Here is a 16,728-nt window from a genome sequence, read left to right as displayed (position 1 = left end):
GTTTTGTTTTTCTATCCTTTTATATTAAGCATGTTTCCTTTCCTTATTGTTATTTAAATATTGATTAAATGAAGTAAAATTAATAAATAAAGTTATAGAAACTATATTATGTAGAGATTATCACACTCGAATCAATTCAATATGGTAAACAATAAATAAATCGTCCTTGGATATGCAGTAATAGTTGAGCGTTGATGCGTTGCAAGCAGGTGATGACTGGTAAATAATTAATTATGCCATCTCTACAAAAAAAGTGATGAGCTGTTGCTTACTAGCGTCATCTAGTACTGGATAGGAATACAATAAACAATAGTTTGCAATGCCTCTAGCGGCAAGTAGCGTATCAATTTTTATTATTGCAACCTCTAGTGTCGAGTAGCCTTAACTATGTCAATCACGTTTCTTTAAGCGTAGCTCGATGTGATATGTTGAACTATTTTATCTCCTATTATTTAATAAAAGACCATTTAAATTAACTTATTTCAAGTCAGATAAAAAGAAAATTATAGTTTTTCAAATAATATACCTTGAAAAATAAGTCTTTTTTGCCACAAAACTAAATAATTCCACAATTTTATGAAAAAAAATTTGCGCCAAACGAATTACAAATTACAGCCTAGTTGTCACTTTTCCAAAATAATTCATATTTCAGAATATTTTCGTATTTTACTTCTACAGGCGTTTCTTGAAATGTAAAACCATGTCCCAGTGTGTAAATGAAAATATATCGGAAATTATTGTTCAAGAAAATGGTGCTGGTGATGCAAAAAATCCGGACAGCAAGGCGACAAAACTAAATATAGAATTGAAAAATCGTTTGAGAAAATACATAAAAAAGTTGGACGGTAATTCTTTCAAATATTCGTTTTGTATTTTCTAGGGTAGGTATTTATAGATACACTTTTCAAATTACCGCAATTTGAGTTGAAGCCCAACACAAACTTATTTTGATGAAGATTGTTTTGCTTTATGAAAATAAGGGGTATTTTCATAAAGCAAACCAATCTTCATTTTTTTTTAGATTATTAGAAATTTTGTTCTTGTACGAAGCGTGGGTTAGCTCATCGTACAATTTTGGCTCCAGAGTGACTGATTGATAAATTTATAAAAGTAAACATTGATGTGTTTAATTTTTGGTATATAAATTGCATGTATGTTTGTTAATATGAAGATCAAACAGAAAAATCCCTTCAATCTGACAAGGACTCGAACATACGCCTGTAAAGCCAAGTTAAAATTTTAGAACCAAATCTAAAGCAAACTTAGATTTATATAGTTACGTTAGGGAACAAAAACTGATGCTCTGTTAAATTTTGATTCTACTTTGTCTGGCATCATTTCATGGATTTGTCGCATTGGCTAGTGCAGTGAGGGTTTCATCGCTGCACTAGGTTCCTTCGCGTTTGGATACCACTTTCCACTTAACTTCAGGTGGAGTGGAGTCATTTGTCTGTTATGTATAAAAAAAAATTGTGGTCACGTCCATGTGTTTGAAGCGGAGTTAGTGGTTGATATTCAGGTTTGCTAAATTATTCATAGAAACAAACAAAATTTACCACCTGGCATTGATAAAAAGAAAAGTCAAAATGTGGCTTTGCAGTTTTTGTTCCGATGCTCCTCAATTATAACAAAGTAATGGATTCATTTCAGATGGCATTCAATTGCATCATATATGTTTTTTTTCAAACAAAAAGAATTGTTTCTTTAAAAAAATATCATTTCCAATGTGTAGCAATAGCAATTGCAAAAACCTGAGAACTTGATATAAAACATTATTTATATTGCCTCGGTGGACGAACATTTACTGTCACGCACAGATCCCTGGTTCGATTCCCGGGCTGGAAATCGAACCAGGTATAAATAGTATATTTGTATGGCCTACGTTTAATTATCTTGTGAATTTGGTTGTAATTTGTGGTTGTCTATGTGCGGGGCTATGTTGAGTGTGTGCATTATTATTATTTACTACTTAACTTTTTCCTAATTCACAGAAACAGGCACAAGCATTACAAAACAAGAGAGTGAGAAAATTGAAATCGACACATTTAAACAGTTATACAAACCAAAACTTGATGATGACGAGGAATCCTACAAGAAAATACCCAAATTCTATTTCAAATTACCTCGCCCTGATGACATTTTAGCACAAAAATTAAGAGAAGAAGCCAGAGCGCAATTTTTGCAGAAAAAAAGTAAAGAATTACTAGATAATAATGAATTAAAGCATCTTTGGAGTTTGCTGGAGAAATCTAATGGGAGCTATAGTATGGCTAACAATGATGAGTTGACTATAGATTATTTGCAGTTTAGAAAGATTAGAGATGATGCTGGACCCAAATACAGGCAAGTTTCTTGTAATTATAAATCACACTTTTGGAATGAAAGTAATGTAATAAAACATCAACAAAAATTCTTTTATTTTGTAAAATGACTTTAGAAATCATCAATCAGTATTCTTAAATCAATTACAAATGCTCCATAGTTATTAAAAGACACGAGATCCACGAATATCTCAAAATGCCTACAATTATTGGGGAAATAACTAGGCTATCTAAGTCCTGTAAAGAAAGAATAGCCACACTAACAAACTAGCTAGTGCATTGTGTGTACCACCACGGACAATAAGATTGAAGTGTAAACTCATTTAGAATTCAACTAACTGAGCTAAATAATTTTCCACTGTCTGTCACACAATTCCTTATTTTTTAAATTTTATTCCAAAGAACCAAACAGTCATAGAACAGAGGGTAGGTAATACAAAACATCAATAATAACAAATTTACATGGAATTCTAGAAACATTAGCAAGCAAGTGCAGCTTCTGCAGCTAGATTAAAAACAATTTGTTAAAATGTATGACGTCATTTAATTAACATCCTATATAACACAGCTATATGCAAATTGAAATAAAAACGCTGTTTCTCTTACTGTCCTCTTAAAAGTATGTACATAAAAGTAATGAACAAAAATATTTATATTATTTAAGTTTTTATTTTAGGAAACCAAAGGACACCTAAAGAAACCATATTAAGAGTACCTACATGTTCTATTAAATTACGTTGAGAATATAGATCTAGAACGATTCATTGACTTCGCGCGTCAGTTACTACACAATTTACCACTAAGTACTCTCCAGATTTTAATTAGTGGTGACTACACACCTATACAATGTTTTTTTTTTAATGCGACATTATGGGGAAATCCTAATCCTGTCTTTGGAACCACTAAGTCTTTATTCAAGAAAGTAATTTTGGTATAGTCAAGCGTGATCCGTTTTTGTTCAAACGTGAGTTGTCCAGAAAAATGAATAAAATTGATCAAATTTAGAGCAGATAGATTCAATTTTATGTAAGGATCTTAAGGAAGGGCTTTTAAGGAAGGAAGATGAAAAAAATTGAGACAGCTGAAGTTGCTTAAATTTCATAAAATGTTTTGTCATACAATATTAATAAAGTCCCATTTAAAAAAAATCGCTCTGTATATACTAATTATTGATTTCAGTAATTACTATGTATTGTGATCACCACTAATTAATTACATTGATGATTGCCACCCATACAGGCCTGAGTAAGCCACCCTAATTAATAGCAATAAAAAATAACTTGTTATTTATTTAGCGTTTAATCCATATTTTAGCTTACCTGTCTTACCTTTTCCCAGGCCATATTTCACAGCAGAAGTTTTCGGTCGTCTACAAGCAGCAGAAGGAGGAATGGGGAAGGTTCGTGCAGTGTCCCTCTTCAACTATGTGATGAGAAGGGTGTGGCTACAGCAGACCAGAATTGGTCTGTCACTTTATGATGTCACTGGGCAGGGATATTTGACAGAACATGTGAGTATCATTTAATATTACGGTTTATCGCTTTTTTATGTTGAGAATAGTAGGTTGATATGTGTGTCACTGGAGATAAATTCAAAAATTATTAATACAAAGATTCGAACCGACGTCTTCTAGCAAACCGTGCAAGACGCTATGCGACCTAAGCCACGAAACGAACCATCGGACCTCACTGTTGGATCTTTTGTATCTGGTTTTTAACGACTTTTTAGCCGTAGCGCCATCTATGAGAAATCTATGAAAGTATTTCGTCACCCAGTTAGGCACCTTTAAAGCTACCAACCTTGGCTAGATATGTCGCCATTCACTGTAATTAAGTATTTTATTGAATGTCAGGATTTTTACATGACATTCAATTATTTTTTGTGAAACTACTCCACTAGTTTGTTGTAATTATTAATATAAAGATCGAACACTTAGAAAAAATTTCTTCGATCTGGCCATATTTGAATCGAAGTCTTCTAACAAACTGCTCAAACTGCCAAATATTATATTATTAATATTGCTTGGCAAAGCAAACATGTCTTATGCAATTCATTGAAAAAAATAAGTATAGTGATTATCATTTTGATCCTATTATGTGACCCATTTTTAACCGACTTCAAAAAAAGGAGGAGGTTCTCAATTCGACTGTATGATTCTTTTTTGCATGTGTGTTACTCGGCATGTTGAACTGATTTTGATGATTTTTTTGTTGGAAAGAGTACCTCAGTAGTGGTCTCATTTAAATTTAAAGAAAATATTCCAGCTCTAAGGCTGGCAAACTGGGGGATGATTGAGGTCAGTTTTTTTAAGTACACTGTACTGAGGTTATGGTCTCTCACAGACCTCTGCTAAGGAGAATGTTGAGCATAGTCAGCCCAATGCATGACAACGTACACGATCTAGGTCAAACGCGTTTTAGATATAATTGTAACTGCATTGTGGATAGTGTAGAGATGAGATCTTTTTTTTAGCCGGAGGGTCTGCTTACATCCCGGCCTTGCGGGGGCAGAGCAGAGGGGGGTTATGCTTTAGTTTAATGGATGCTTTAGTTACTTACTTTCGAGTCGGGGCAACGTATGTGATGTTATGTAATATTTATTTATGGCTGGGAACTTCCCATATTTTCTAAGGGTTGTGAACCTTCAACATGCAGGTTTTATCTTGTTTTTCCTGATCGTTAGCGAAAGTAAAAAATAAAATAAAATGAATTTTATTAACCGAAAATAATTATTATTAATGAAGTAAATAATTAAGAATTACATTAAATTGAATTTACATTACAAATTGAAAGACCAACTACAAAGACACGACGCAAGCACATAGAAAAATTCGTAAGGTCCATTGGTTCGTTCCGTGGCTTAGTTGGTATAGCGTCTGGCACGGTATGCAAGAAGACGTCGGTTCGAATCCGACCGGATCGAAGGAATTTTTTCTGAGTGTTCAATCTTTGTATTAATAATTATAACAAACTAGTGGAGTAATTTCACAAAAAATAATTGGATATGAATTCAATAAAAATTTAATTATACAGTGAATATACAGTGAATAGCGACATCTCTCGCCAGGACTGGTAGCTGTAAAGGTACTAACTGGGTGATAAATCTGTCATAGATTTCTCATAGATGGCGCTACGACTAAAAAGTCGTTGAAAGACCAAGTACAAAGACACGACGCAAGCACATAGAAAAATTCGTGAGGTCCGTTGGTTCGCTCCGTGGCTTAGTTGGTATAGCGTCTGACACGGTATGCAAGAAGACGTCGGTTCCGTCGGAATCCGACCGGATCGAAGGAATTTTTTCTGAGTGTTCAATCTTTGTATTAATAATTATAACAAACTAGTGGAGTAATTTCACAAAAAATAATTGAATATCAATTCAATAAAAATTTAATTAATAGTATAATTGTAATTAATTTATTTAGTTATTATATATAGAAGAACCACCACTCTTGGTAGAATGTGATAAAAAGAATCACCAGAATATAACCTAAACCTAATTCCTATACAGGACCTAGAAAGTTACATAGCAGAATTGGTACCCTCATTAGCAGCACTAGACGGACTGGATTCATCATTTACATCATTCTACGTTTGCACATGCGCGAGGAAATTCCTGTTCTTCCTAGACCCTTTAAGGATTGGTAGAGTGAGAATTCGAGATGTGCTGTCTTGCTCTTTCTTAGATGATTTGCTGGAGGTAAGAAAATACGGTTTTGTTTTAAATAGAAAACCACCGTGAGACTCAGAGATATTAAATAAAATAACAGATAACACACGTATTTAAGTCGAATATTTGCTCTACATGTTTCGAACCAATTCGTGGTCCTGCGCGCCAAAGCCCTGGCAGCCTGATCACTCAGTACTTCTGTCGGTCAGTTAGTCGGCGGGAAACTACTCTATAGTCCATCTGTTTAGGTACTTAACTAAATGTAAACAATCTTGAGATGTCTATTTAATGAAATACACACTTATAAAATGATGTTACAGTCGCGAGTAGACCTCCTGAAAAAGTTCATCTAGAGTAACGCACACACTCAACATAGCCCCGCACTAGGGAAACCCTGTCGCGGGTGCCATGAATACACACGTAGACAACTACAAATTACACCCAAGCTCATGAGAGAAATAAATGTAGGCCATACAATTTCTCCCGGCCCGGGAATCGAACCTGAGACCTCTGCGTGGCAGTCCGGCATGGTAACCGTTCGGCCACGGATGCAGTTAAAAAAAGGCGGGGTAGTACTGCCACCTTACCTATTTTTGCCGCCAAACAGTAATGTCAGCATTACTGCGTTCCGTTATTTAGAAGGGTAAGGGTGCTGGTGAAATTACAGGCACATGGGACTTGTCAACTTATGTCTCAGGGTGACGGGCGCAGTGGCAGTGCCCCTCTGATCTTTGCATTTTGAAGGTCTGAGTGGCACTGCTATAGACAGGTGTGTCGCTTACGTCACTCGCTATTTAAAAAATCTCCGGTAATGAACGCCAAAAATCCACTAATTAACTTATTAGTAATCGATAGTCTCACCAATAATTAACACCCAGTAACTGACACTTACCAATAACAAAATAGTGTGTTACTATAGCAGAAAATATTGTCCTACATTTATTAGAAATTAATTTAAAAAAGATGTCGAACAGTGGTGTTTGTCAATTACTAGCGCCACCACATTACTTATGCAAGAAATTCATAAGTTTTACTTCAACAAAAATCAGTAAAATCCACCTTTTTTTAAATAATAATAACTTTATTGATAGCCATTACCCTGAGGGGCGCTACAGATCTTTGCAATTTAAAGCTCTGAGTGGCACTGTAACTGTTATGGACTTGTTCGTCCCGTCACTTGATGTTATAAAAAAAAAGTTTACTTACCTTCAAATGCAAAATACAAATACTTAGCTTCATACGAAATTGCACGCCTATTTTTATACCTATTGATTTGTAAAATATTTGTTTGAATAAAAAGATGTATCAAGATCGTTTACATTTGGTTAAGTATCTAAAGAAATTAGACTATAGTTTGTTTCATTTTTATTAAAGTCATACGCAGGATTGCGCACTACACTAACAACGTGACTTTCTAAAATCTCGTCTACACTAACCACTGACGTAGTATCTAACATTGTTTTCCAGCTGGGGGGTACCGACCATCCACTATCACGATTGAAATTCGAATTACGACTAATCTTGACAGCTTCACGTTCTTTCCGCGGAATGAAATGCTTTTCTCTCGCCAGTACGGACACTTTACCAAAAGGAATATATTGCTTCGAATCCGAATGCAATGAATGTTCCGTCACTGCAGACCCTTGAGTTATCTGTTATTTTAGTTAAGACGCATTGACTTACAAATAAATGGACGACGGGTCTAATACAAAAACCACGAAAAAAATGTCCCAAGTCAACCTATTTAAACGTAGTGACATGTAAAGGAATATGAAAAAGCTAAAACGTTGAATTTAAATTGTAATATCATCGCAGTACTGTCTAATTTTGCTTGCTTCGCTGTCAGTCGAACAAACGAAGACTAAAGCGTGAATGACGCTCTGTATACGATTTTAACGCCCTATAAGTTCGGACACTTTTTAGCGCGGACCCGACGTCCATATAATTGTAAGTCAATGTTAAGACGGCTTTGTTTTTATTTGACAATGACTGTGCATACTGTTGTATGCTGCCAGAATTCAATGCCTTGCCTATAATTTTCGCATAGTATGCCATATGAACCCATATACATCGCCCAACTGAGCAAGAGACTCCTCTGTGAGGTCTCGGGTCATAATCTTATGACCCGAGACCTCACTTCGGGATATAATGCTGGCCTGAAAGGGATTGTGAATTAAAATACTTTCTTTCATACACCTCCAACAGGGAGGTACCCTCATGACGTTTCCATCTTTGAACCTTGGTCAAGTTAAACAATTAAATGAGTCTCTAAACGATGTTCTACAGTTTCTCATAATGTACCAGCATCTGTAGAACTCCCTGTGAAAGAGTTCGTCCAGGGATCTTCAACCATATCTATTTCTGCTGCCAAGTGGTAGGTTTTCTCTCGCTGCAACTGATATGAGTAGCCGCACGATTTATTTGTTCCAGAACTCTCTATTGGAAAAATAATAAACCACTGCTTATAATACATGTTATATTTAAGCTCCGGGAAGAAGACCTGCCGATGGAGCTCCAAGAGCAGAACTGGTTCAGTGCAGCATCAGCTCTACGTGTTTACGGGCAGTATCTAAACCTGGATAGAGATCATAATGGAATGCTCAGTATTAATGAATTAGCTGGGTATGTATTATATTACTTCTAGGTGACTCTTTATGACAACAAGGATTAGCCAATTCTCATATGTTTATATAGGTCAGAAAGCGACTAAATATCCATACACATGAGTTATTTTCAGAATTTCTAGTTGCATTGGATAGCAGTTTGGTTGCAGCCATTTGGAATGCAGCTCTTAATTCTAGTCGATTCAGAACTTTAGTATAACTCAGTTGTCGACCGATACGATTTGATATCGTACGATTTCTTTTCATTTTTATTCACAACACCCAAATCGAACGTCAAACTGCCGTATTCGAAACCGAAACCGTATCCGAAATCAAATATCGCAGTACCTTTGATACACCGTGTATAGGATGTGAATACGCCTGTCCCTCAGTTGGGTAGTCAGGGGCTATCGACTTGATGGCAGTCCTGAAATATCTTTTCTGCTTCCTTCCCGCCTTCATCAGCTTAAATATAGCCCGACCTTTGATACACCCTGTATAGGACGTAAATACGCCTGTCCTGAGTTGGGTAGTCAGAGGCTATCGACCTTCTGAAAATCCTGACTTATCTCGACCTGGATTACTGTCCACACAGGTTCTACTGAACACCTTTGTAATTTTAAAATGGCAAGCCGACTAAATGTGACCGTCAGGATGGCTGGTCGCCTGTTGCATCTGGCACTGAGTGTATATTCAAGAATTGCTACCTATTTGCCGCTATTTACTACCTTTTGTAAATAATTGCTACCTTTGATATATTCTGAGAAAAAAAAAATTGACCAGCCATTCTGACGTCAGGATAGCTGGTCGCCACTTTGTTCAGCATGAAGGGAGCAGATTTTCCGGAAGTATGTATTACCAATATTTGCTACCTTCACGAATTAAAGGTATACGCTTCTTATCTACATTAGTTAAAAAATATAAACGATTGAAAATGTTACGAAGAAGTGCCTGATTAATTTAAAAAGCAAAAGTTTTTAGTGCTTTATTGCCATAATACAAAGGGCAGGCGTTGGTACTTCTTCTACGTCGGTTCGTCAGAATGGCTGGTCAATTATTTTTTTTATTTCTCAGAATATATCAAAGGTAACAACTATTTACAAAAGGTAGCAAATGGTAGCAATTCTTGAATATACACTCAGTGCCAGGGGGTCTACTCTCGATCTCCGTCCGACATCCGTCCGAAACAATTACTGCCAAATAAGCAATACTTGACCAAATGAAAAGACGCGTGATGCGAATGAAGCTTCATATATGATACTTGTCTTTTAATTTTGTCGAATATTACTTATTTGACAGTAATTGTTTCGGACGGAGATCGAGAGTAGACCCCCAGACGCGACAGGCGACCAGTCATCCTAACGGTCACGACTAAATCTGTTTTTTGTGGTCAAATTTTAAAACCGTGATATTATTTTACAGATATGGTTCCGGGACTCTAACCCGAGCGTTTCTCCAACGCGTGTTCCAACAATGCCTAACATATGACGGTGAAATGGACTACAAGACCTATTTAGACCTAGTTCTAGCCCTAGAAAATAGGAAACAGCCAGCAGCGTTAGCGTATCTATTTAGAATATTGGATATCAATTCGCAGGGATATTTGGATGCGTTTACGTTGAATTATTTTTTTAAGGTTGGTATTAATTTATGCAAATCTGCTCCTCTCTCCTTTCCTTATTGCATGCCCGACGGGGTCCATATTATTGGTCTTTTCTGTGTTACTAAAATCTCATTGTATACATTATGGTTTTGCAATAAAATATTGAGATTGAGTATTAATCAGTGGCGAGGCATCCATATGACTCGATTTTCACCGGCCTGCCTTATATTTTCCACGCATTATCAAATACTACATTTTGTGCTTAAGTGTACAATAATTTAACCAGTGAAATGAAGTGTACTTGTACCTTGTGTGCTAATAAGTTGTGTTTAAATGTCGCCATGGCGCCACTTTTGCTTAAGATAGGTGTTTTTTATCGAGCTCTTAGGTTTTCGCGATTGTTACACATAGGAAATGAAACTATTTTTCCGGATTTAAATCGCGTATATTTGTTTTTTCAAACAAACCGACGTTTCTGGCCCTTTACAGGTCCCATGATCACGGTTGACTGAGGTGGTACAGTCTTCAACCAGTTATGTCTAATATTAATGCAAACCACCCTATTTTTTCACTATAGTCACAATAGTTATTAATTAAATACCTTATTTTTAATTTTAAAGAAACATTCCAATTTACGCTACATTGAGTTTTACAAATTACTTTATTGAATGAATTTTTATTAAGTTCAATTTATTATTAATTAATAATAGAAATTAGAATAAACTAAAACACAATTAGTACTGCAGTCTATGTCTGTTTGGAATTTTTCATCAGAGGAAATACTGCATCCCAAACTGGTGGTACGGAGAAACCATCTTCCCTGTTGAAATTAGGATGTTTTTTAATTTCAATGGCCTCTCGCAGCATCCTGGGTAGATAACGGACTTCTTTTGCAAGGACCTGGGGTTTGTCAAACTTCATTGAATGTGTAGGTTTACCCATGACATGCTCACAGACTGCAGACTTGTTTACGCGACGGTGTTTGACATCAGCTATATGTTCTTTGACGCGGGTACAAATACTTCGCTTTGTTTGTCCAATATAAGAGAGACCGCACTGACAGTCAAGCTTGTAAACTCCTGCATCCTGTAAGGGGATGTTACATTTCACGGGTCTCAGGAACTGAGAAATCTTCCTCAGGGGCTTGAAATAGGTCTTCATAGATGCACGCCTGAGGACTCTTCCTATCTTGTCTGTAACACCTCTCACGTAAGGTAAGATGGCAGGTCTTCGCTCGACTGTTGGTGGTTTCACACGGGGCCTGCGGCATTGGCGTGGAATCTTCAACTTATTCGCATGTAGGACTTGCTTTATATGCTGAAGTTCCCCTGCTAGATGATTACTGTCGCAGACACCATATTGCTCTCTGAAACAAAGATTTGCCCACGGTAGCTAACTGGCTAGGATGGTGATAGGAATTACCATTGCGATACCTATCTGTATGGGTTTTCTTTCGAAATACGGTATGGCCTGTGTTTTTAGGATTTGTTTTAATTAAAACATCTAAGAAAGCTAAAGTACCACAATTCTCTTGTTCCATAGTAAATTGGATCTTAGTACTAAAAGAATTAAGATGGCCCAAGAAAGAAGGTATCTATCTTTAGGTAATATTGTGAAAGTATCATCAATGTACCGTTTGAAAATCTTCGGCCTAGCTGGGACCATTGGTAAAACTAGCTCCTCGAAGTCTTCCATGAAAATATCGGCAACAATGGGGAGATATCGGGGAGCCCATCGCTAAACCGTCAATTTGTAGGTAGAATTCAATATTCCACAATAGATAGCCTGATGTTAGGCAGTGTTCTAATAATTCTGCATATTCAATGGACATATTATGTTCTCTTAGCTTTCTACGTACAATTTCAATGCAGTCTTACTGGTAGGTTGGTAAACAGCGACTGAACATCAAAACTGACCATGGTGTCATCATCAGTTAACCGTAGATCTTTGTTCCCACTAATGAAATGGTATGAATCCTTCACATGTGTAGAAGTGTTCCCTCTCATCGGTGACAGTACCTTTGCTATGTGTTGAGCCAGTTTGTAGGTTGGTGTGTCAATGTGGCTAACTATGGGACGGAGTTGGGAGTCAGCCTTATGTATTTTTGGTAACCCATACAGTTTTGGAGGTTTTACGCAGCAGGGTACAAACTCACTTACATTTTCCAGCTTCTTATACAAACTTACTTCAGATTGTCATTGATTCTTATATGAACATACAAATTGTTCATTACCAAAAGTCGTAGAGCTAAAGTCCCTTTGTGCTAGATGTGTCGAGACTGTGGAATTCTTGAAATAACCCTTTAAGATATCTTTTCAATCGGATTTATCTCTTCAGGCGATCCAAGAGCAAATGGTAGCGCACGGTGCAGAACCAGTAAACTTCGACGACGTGAAAGACGAAATCTTCGACATGATACGTCCCGAGCATCCAACTCGCATCACCTTACAAGATTTAATAAGAAGCGGCCATGGGCATACTGCAGTCTCTATTCTGTTGGAACTACATGGTTTCTGGGCTTATGAGAACAGGTACTTTGTTTTTTTGTACAGTATCTAACAAAGGGTGTAATAAATTTCTGGGCTTATAAGAACATCTGATAACAAAGTACCTGCTTTGTTTATCTATCTTTGTACAAATAAGTAACGAAAGGTGCATTAAGTTCCTGAACTTATAAGAACACCTGTTAACAAAGTACCTATCTTTGTTTGTACATTAAGTAACAAATATGCACAAAGTTTTGGAAACAGGTACGTTGATTTCTTATAATGCAAATAGTTTTAATGTAAGAATCGGATCCCGCTATCTTCAACATTAAGCGTGCTAACAATATACCGGACATAAGTTTAGTATGACCTAATATTGAAGCGTGCTTAGAAAAGTGTTATATGAAAACAGAAGCACGCTTGGCCATAACCTCACCTGATGTTGAGCGACGTAGTGCTACTGTTACTGATTAGTTCCCCTCTGGTTTTCATAGTTTCGCCAGTCTGAGATCCCGTGTACGATCCCCGGCCGGATCAGTGTAAAACTAACTTTTCAAAAACGCCGTGTTTTGTAAAAAGGGCGATCGCGCCATTTTGAAAAATTTGTCAGGGGAGCATGTTTCAGTTTTTCACGACTATTTTAAAATATTTACGTCCGGTTTTAAAACTGAAAGCCGACTCTAAAAGCCGACACCCAGAGGCGTCCTGAGGCTTTCGAGATGTGGTGCTACCGAAGATTGCTTCACATTAGCTGGACCCAGAATGTTCCTAATTTGACAGTTCTTCAGCGCGTTGAGAGGGACCGAGAACTCTTGCAGACCGTCAAGAAAAGGAAAGTTGCGTATCTTGGACACGTTCTACGGCATGAAAATTACCGACTTTCCAACGGATAATGATGGGCAAGACCGAGGGTAAACGACGTATTGGAAGAAGGAAGAAGTCGTGGTTGCGCAACATCCGGGAATGGACCAATATTGCCAGCGTAAAACATCTGTTTCGCTTGGCTCAGGACAGGGACGAGTTCTCCAAGCTGACGGCCAGTTCTACAGGATGATGATGATTAAAACTGAACCTAATTACAACCAAAATTTTCAAACAGGACGTAAATAATTTAAATTATTCGAAATGACGCTTTCACCCTTTTTAAATAACACCGACAATATTATCGCGGATCTGCGTATATGTGGTACTAGTGGAACAAATTAGTGGGACCACGAAAAAACAGCGGTAGTACCGTCGTTGTTTCCAAATTCCAAAATATAAGTGCATTAGTTATTTTGGGATCAGAATTTGATGTGGTCTAATATTTATTTATTTAACCTACTACTATATCGTATTTAGAAGTAAGTTTTGTTCTTTTTTTTTGCAGAGAGGCATTGGCAGCAGCTGGAGACCATAGCACCTGACAGTGGGACAAACTAAAGTTTGAGAAAAAGAATTTTTACATTATTTAATAATGCATTATCTGAAGATAGACTACTTCGAATACCAGTGATCTTTGAACCACCTAGTTGCGCTACGCCTAGCATGCGCGTGCGCTTCGAAAACGTGTCATAAAGGAGTGGCAGGCCACAAAATTAAAATTAAGTTAAAAATCCAAATCTTCGTTATATTACTTATTTAATGTTCTACCCTATTATCATTGCGTAGTTCCCAGTATGCAAAACACGTAAACGAAGAATTTTTGATATACAAGTCAGCAAGGACAGATACCTTGATCATCTTAACGACAGGAAAATTATCCTAGAAGAATTGTCTATGAATTTCGATAGGCATTCACAGATTAAAAAAAAAATTGTAATCAACAGGATAAAAGGCAATTTTCAAATTATTTTTCACGCCACTAGATCCGGGCCCTGTAGTCTCGTTCTCCGTCTGACATCTATGTAATACTCGACTTAATTAAAAGGGGTGCGGTTCGTTTTATATAACAACCAATTACAGATTTTATGCGTGATATCACTGAGTATAATAGACGATTGATATAACAACTTTCAATCTAATATACCGATGCATTGACTTACAAATAAATGGACGACGGGTCTAATACAAAAACCACGAAAAAAATGTCCCAAGTCAACCTATTCGAAATTTAAATTGTAATGTCATCGCAGTATCGCGCTGTCAGTAGAACAAATGAAGACTAAAGCGGAGTTTGGCGCTCTGTATACGATTTTAGCGCCTTACAAGTGCGGACACTTTTTAGCGCGGACCCGACGTCCATATAATTGTAAGTCAATGTACCAATGGCATAATGTTGATTTTATATGAACACTTCAGATATAACATTCACTGAGTATAAATGTAATGTTTTGCGATTGCATTTAATATAATAAAAAAAAATCTTATCAACATAATATACTTCAACTATTCGTAAAACGAAATATTGTGTTATATTATTTAATACATTATACTGGTAGTACTTATACCATTTGTTCATTACGTCACCTAATTTATATCTAATGTTTGTTATACTGAAGGTTCATTATACACATTGAAATTATGCCTTTTGTAGTTATACCTTTTGTTGATTATGTACAGTGAGTGATTATATCCTTAGAAATTATGTCAAATGTTGTTATACAAAGTGAAAATAGATTATTTGTTGTAGTATCTTCCATTACACACCCAATTAAAAGACGCATGTTGCGAATGAAGCTTGACATTGTCTTTTAATTATGCCAAGTATTATTTATTTGCCAGTAATTGTTTCGGTCGAGAGTTGACCCTCTGTTTCTGGTAAGGATCAAGTTTCTGTAGAATCAACTTAGGTAAAAGTACTAGAAATGTTAAAAATTGCTAAAAACTTTACCACAGGTTTATGAACTACCCTGTACAATATATTTTCAAGTATCGCCCGTAGTAGCATAGACTGCCAATTTAAGTTGTCCCCGAATTATATAGGATGGCCGCAGTGGAGATGAAGTATAGACGAGAAACTTTGATGAATAACTATGTTAAATTCCCACAAAGGTATTTCTTAAAGATACACTAAATAATTTTAAGAACGTCCGTAGATCTAAAAGTACTTATACAAAAAACATCTTAACTAAAGCAATTTTATCTACGTCCGATGTTAGGAACTTTGGGCCGAAAAGTGAGTTAATAATTAACACGTAAAATAATAATTTTGTTAGCGGTCACATTGTAATGCACGGGGCGCATTTGGAATGCAATTGCGTTGACCTGATGTTACAGTAATTCGCATATCTGGATACATAACACCCGTAGCATTTCGTGAAATTTTAAAACAAATGAAACATTTAGGGTTATACCAGACGGATTGTTATTAATGTAGTAATTTTAAAAAAATCTCAAAGGGATCAGTTAATTTCTAAAATATTACGTAACAGCTACATACTCCAGTAGCAGTAGAGCTCCAGGGTAGTACTGCCACCTTACGTATTTCTGCCGCCAAGTAGTAATGCCAGCATTACTGTGTCCCGGTTTTGAAGGGTAAGAGTGCTGGTGAAATTGCAGGCACATGGGACTTGTCAACTTATGTCTCAGGGTGACAGGCGCAGTGGCAGTGCCCCTCAGATCTTTGCGATTTAAAGCTCTGTAACTGTTATGGACGAGCGTGTAGCCACCATCAGGCGCACGACTGTTCGTCCCGTCACTTGATGTTAGAATAAAATATATACGTTGAAACAAATCCATTCAACACATTATCAACCTCATATTGGGTTAGCAAGTCTTCGTTGTGTTCATATTTTTAACCGACTTCAAAAAAGGAGGACGTTCTCAATTTGACTGCATGTCTTTGTATGTATGTTACGCGATAACTCTAAAATTTGTGAAACAATTTTGATGATTCTATTTTTGTTGGAAAGATGGTACCTCAGGGTCGTATTCTAGAACTCTATTCAATGCTCAAGTCAGGATTGCATTGGAAACACAAGCACTGGAAATACGACCCTACTGGCAGGGACTTGAGTATGATATCAAATGCCTTAAACCATACTCAAATCTTGACTTGAGCATTGAGTAGAGTTCTAGAATACGACCCTCAGATGTGGTCCCATTTAAATTTGAAGAAAATTTCCACC

At 36.6% G+C, this 16,728-nt stretch overlaps 1 protein-coding gene across 1 annotated transcript; it reads left to right on the top strand.

Annotated features, from left to right (window-relative positions):
• The first annotated feature begins 618 nt into the window (after positions 1-618).
• Positions 619-14,747, top strand: LOC113239810 (serine/threonine-protein phosphatase 2A regulatory subunit B'' subunit gamma-like). The gene is made up of 8 exons (XM_026476951.1): positions 619-845; positions 1,992-2,343; positions 3,660-3,831; positions 5,829-6,017; positions 8,473-8,609; positions 10,013-10,226; positions 12,531-12,724; positions 14,049-14,747. The coding sequence occupies exons 1-8, from the start codon at positions 701-703 to the stop codon at positions 14,083-14,085; spliced, it is 1,440 nt and encodes a 479-aa protein (XP_026332736.1). The 5' UTR covers positions 619-700; the 3' UTR covers positions 14,086-14,747.
• Positions 14,748-16,728: the final 1,981 nt, after the last annotated feature.

Source organism: Hyposmocoma kahamanoa, unplaced genomic scaffold (genome assembly GCF_003589595.1).
Source record: "Hyposmocoma kahamanoa isolate Upper Pololo Valley unplaced genomic scaffold, ASM358959v1 116, whole genome shotgun sequence".
Taxonomy (NCBI): Eukaryota; Metazoa; Arthropoda; class Insecta; order Lepidoptera; family Cosmopterigidae; genus Hyposmocoma; species Hyposmocoma kahamanoa.
The sequence above is the reverse complement of the archived record's forward strand: the minus strand, read 5'-3'. Positions and strand labels throughout refer to the sequence as shown.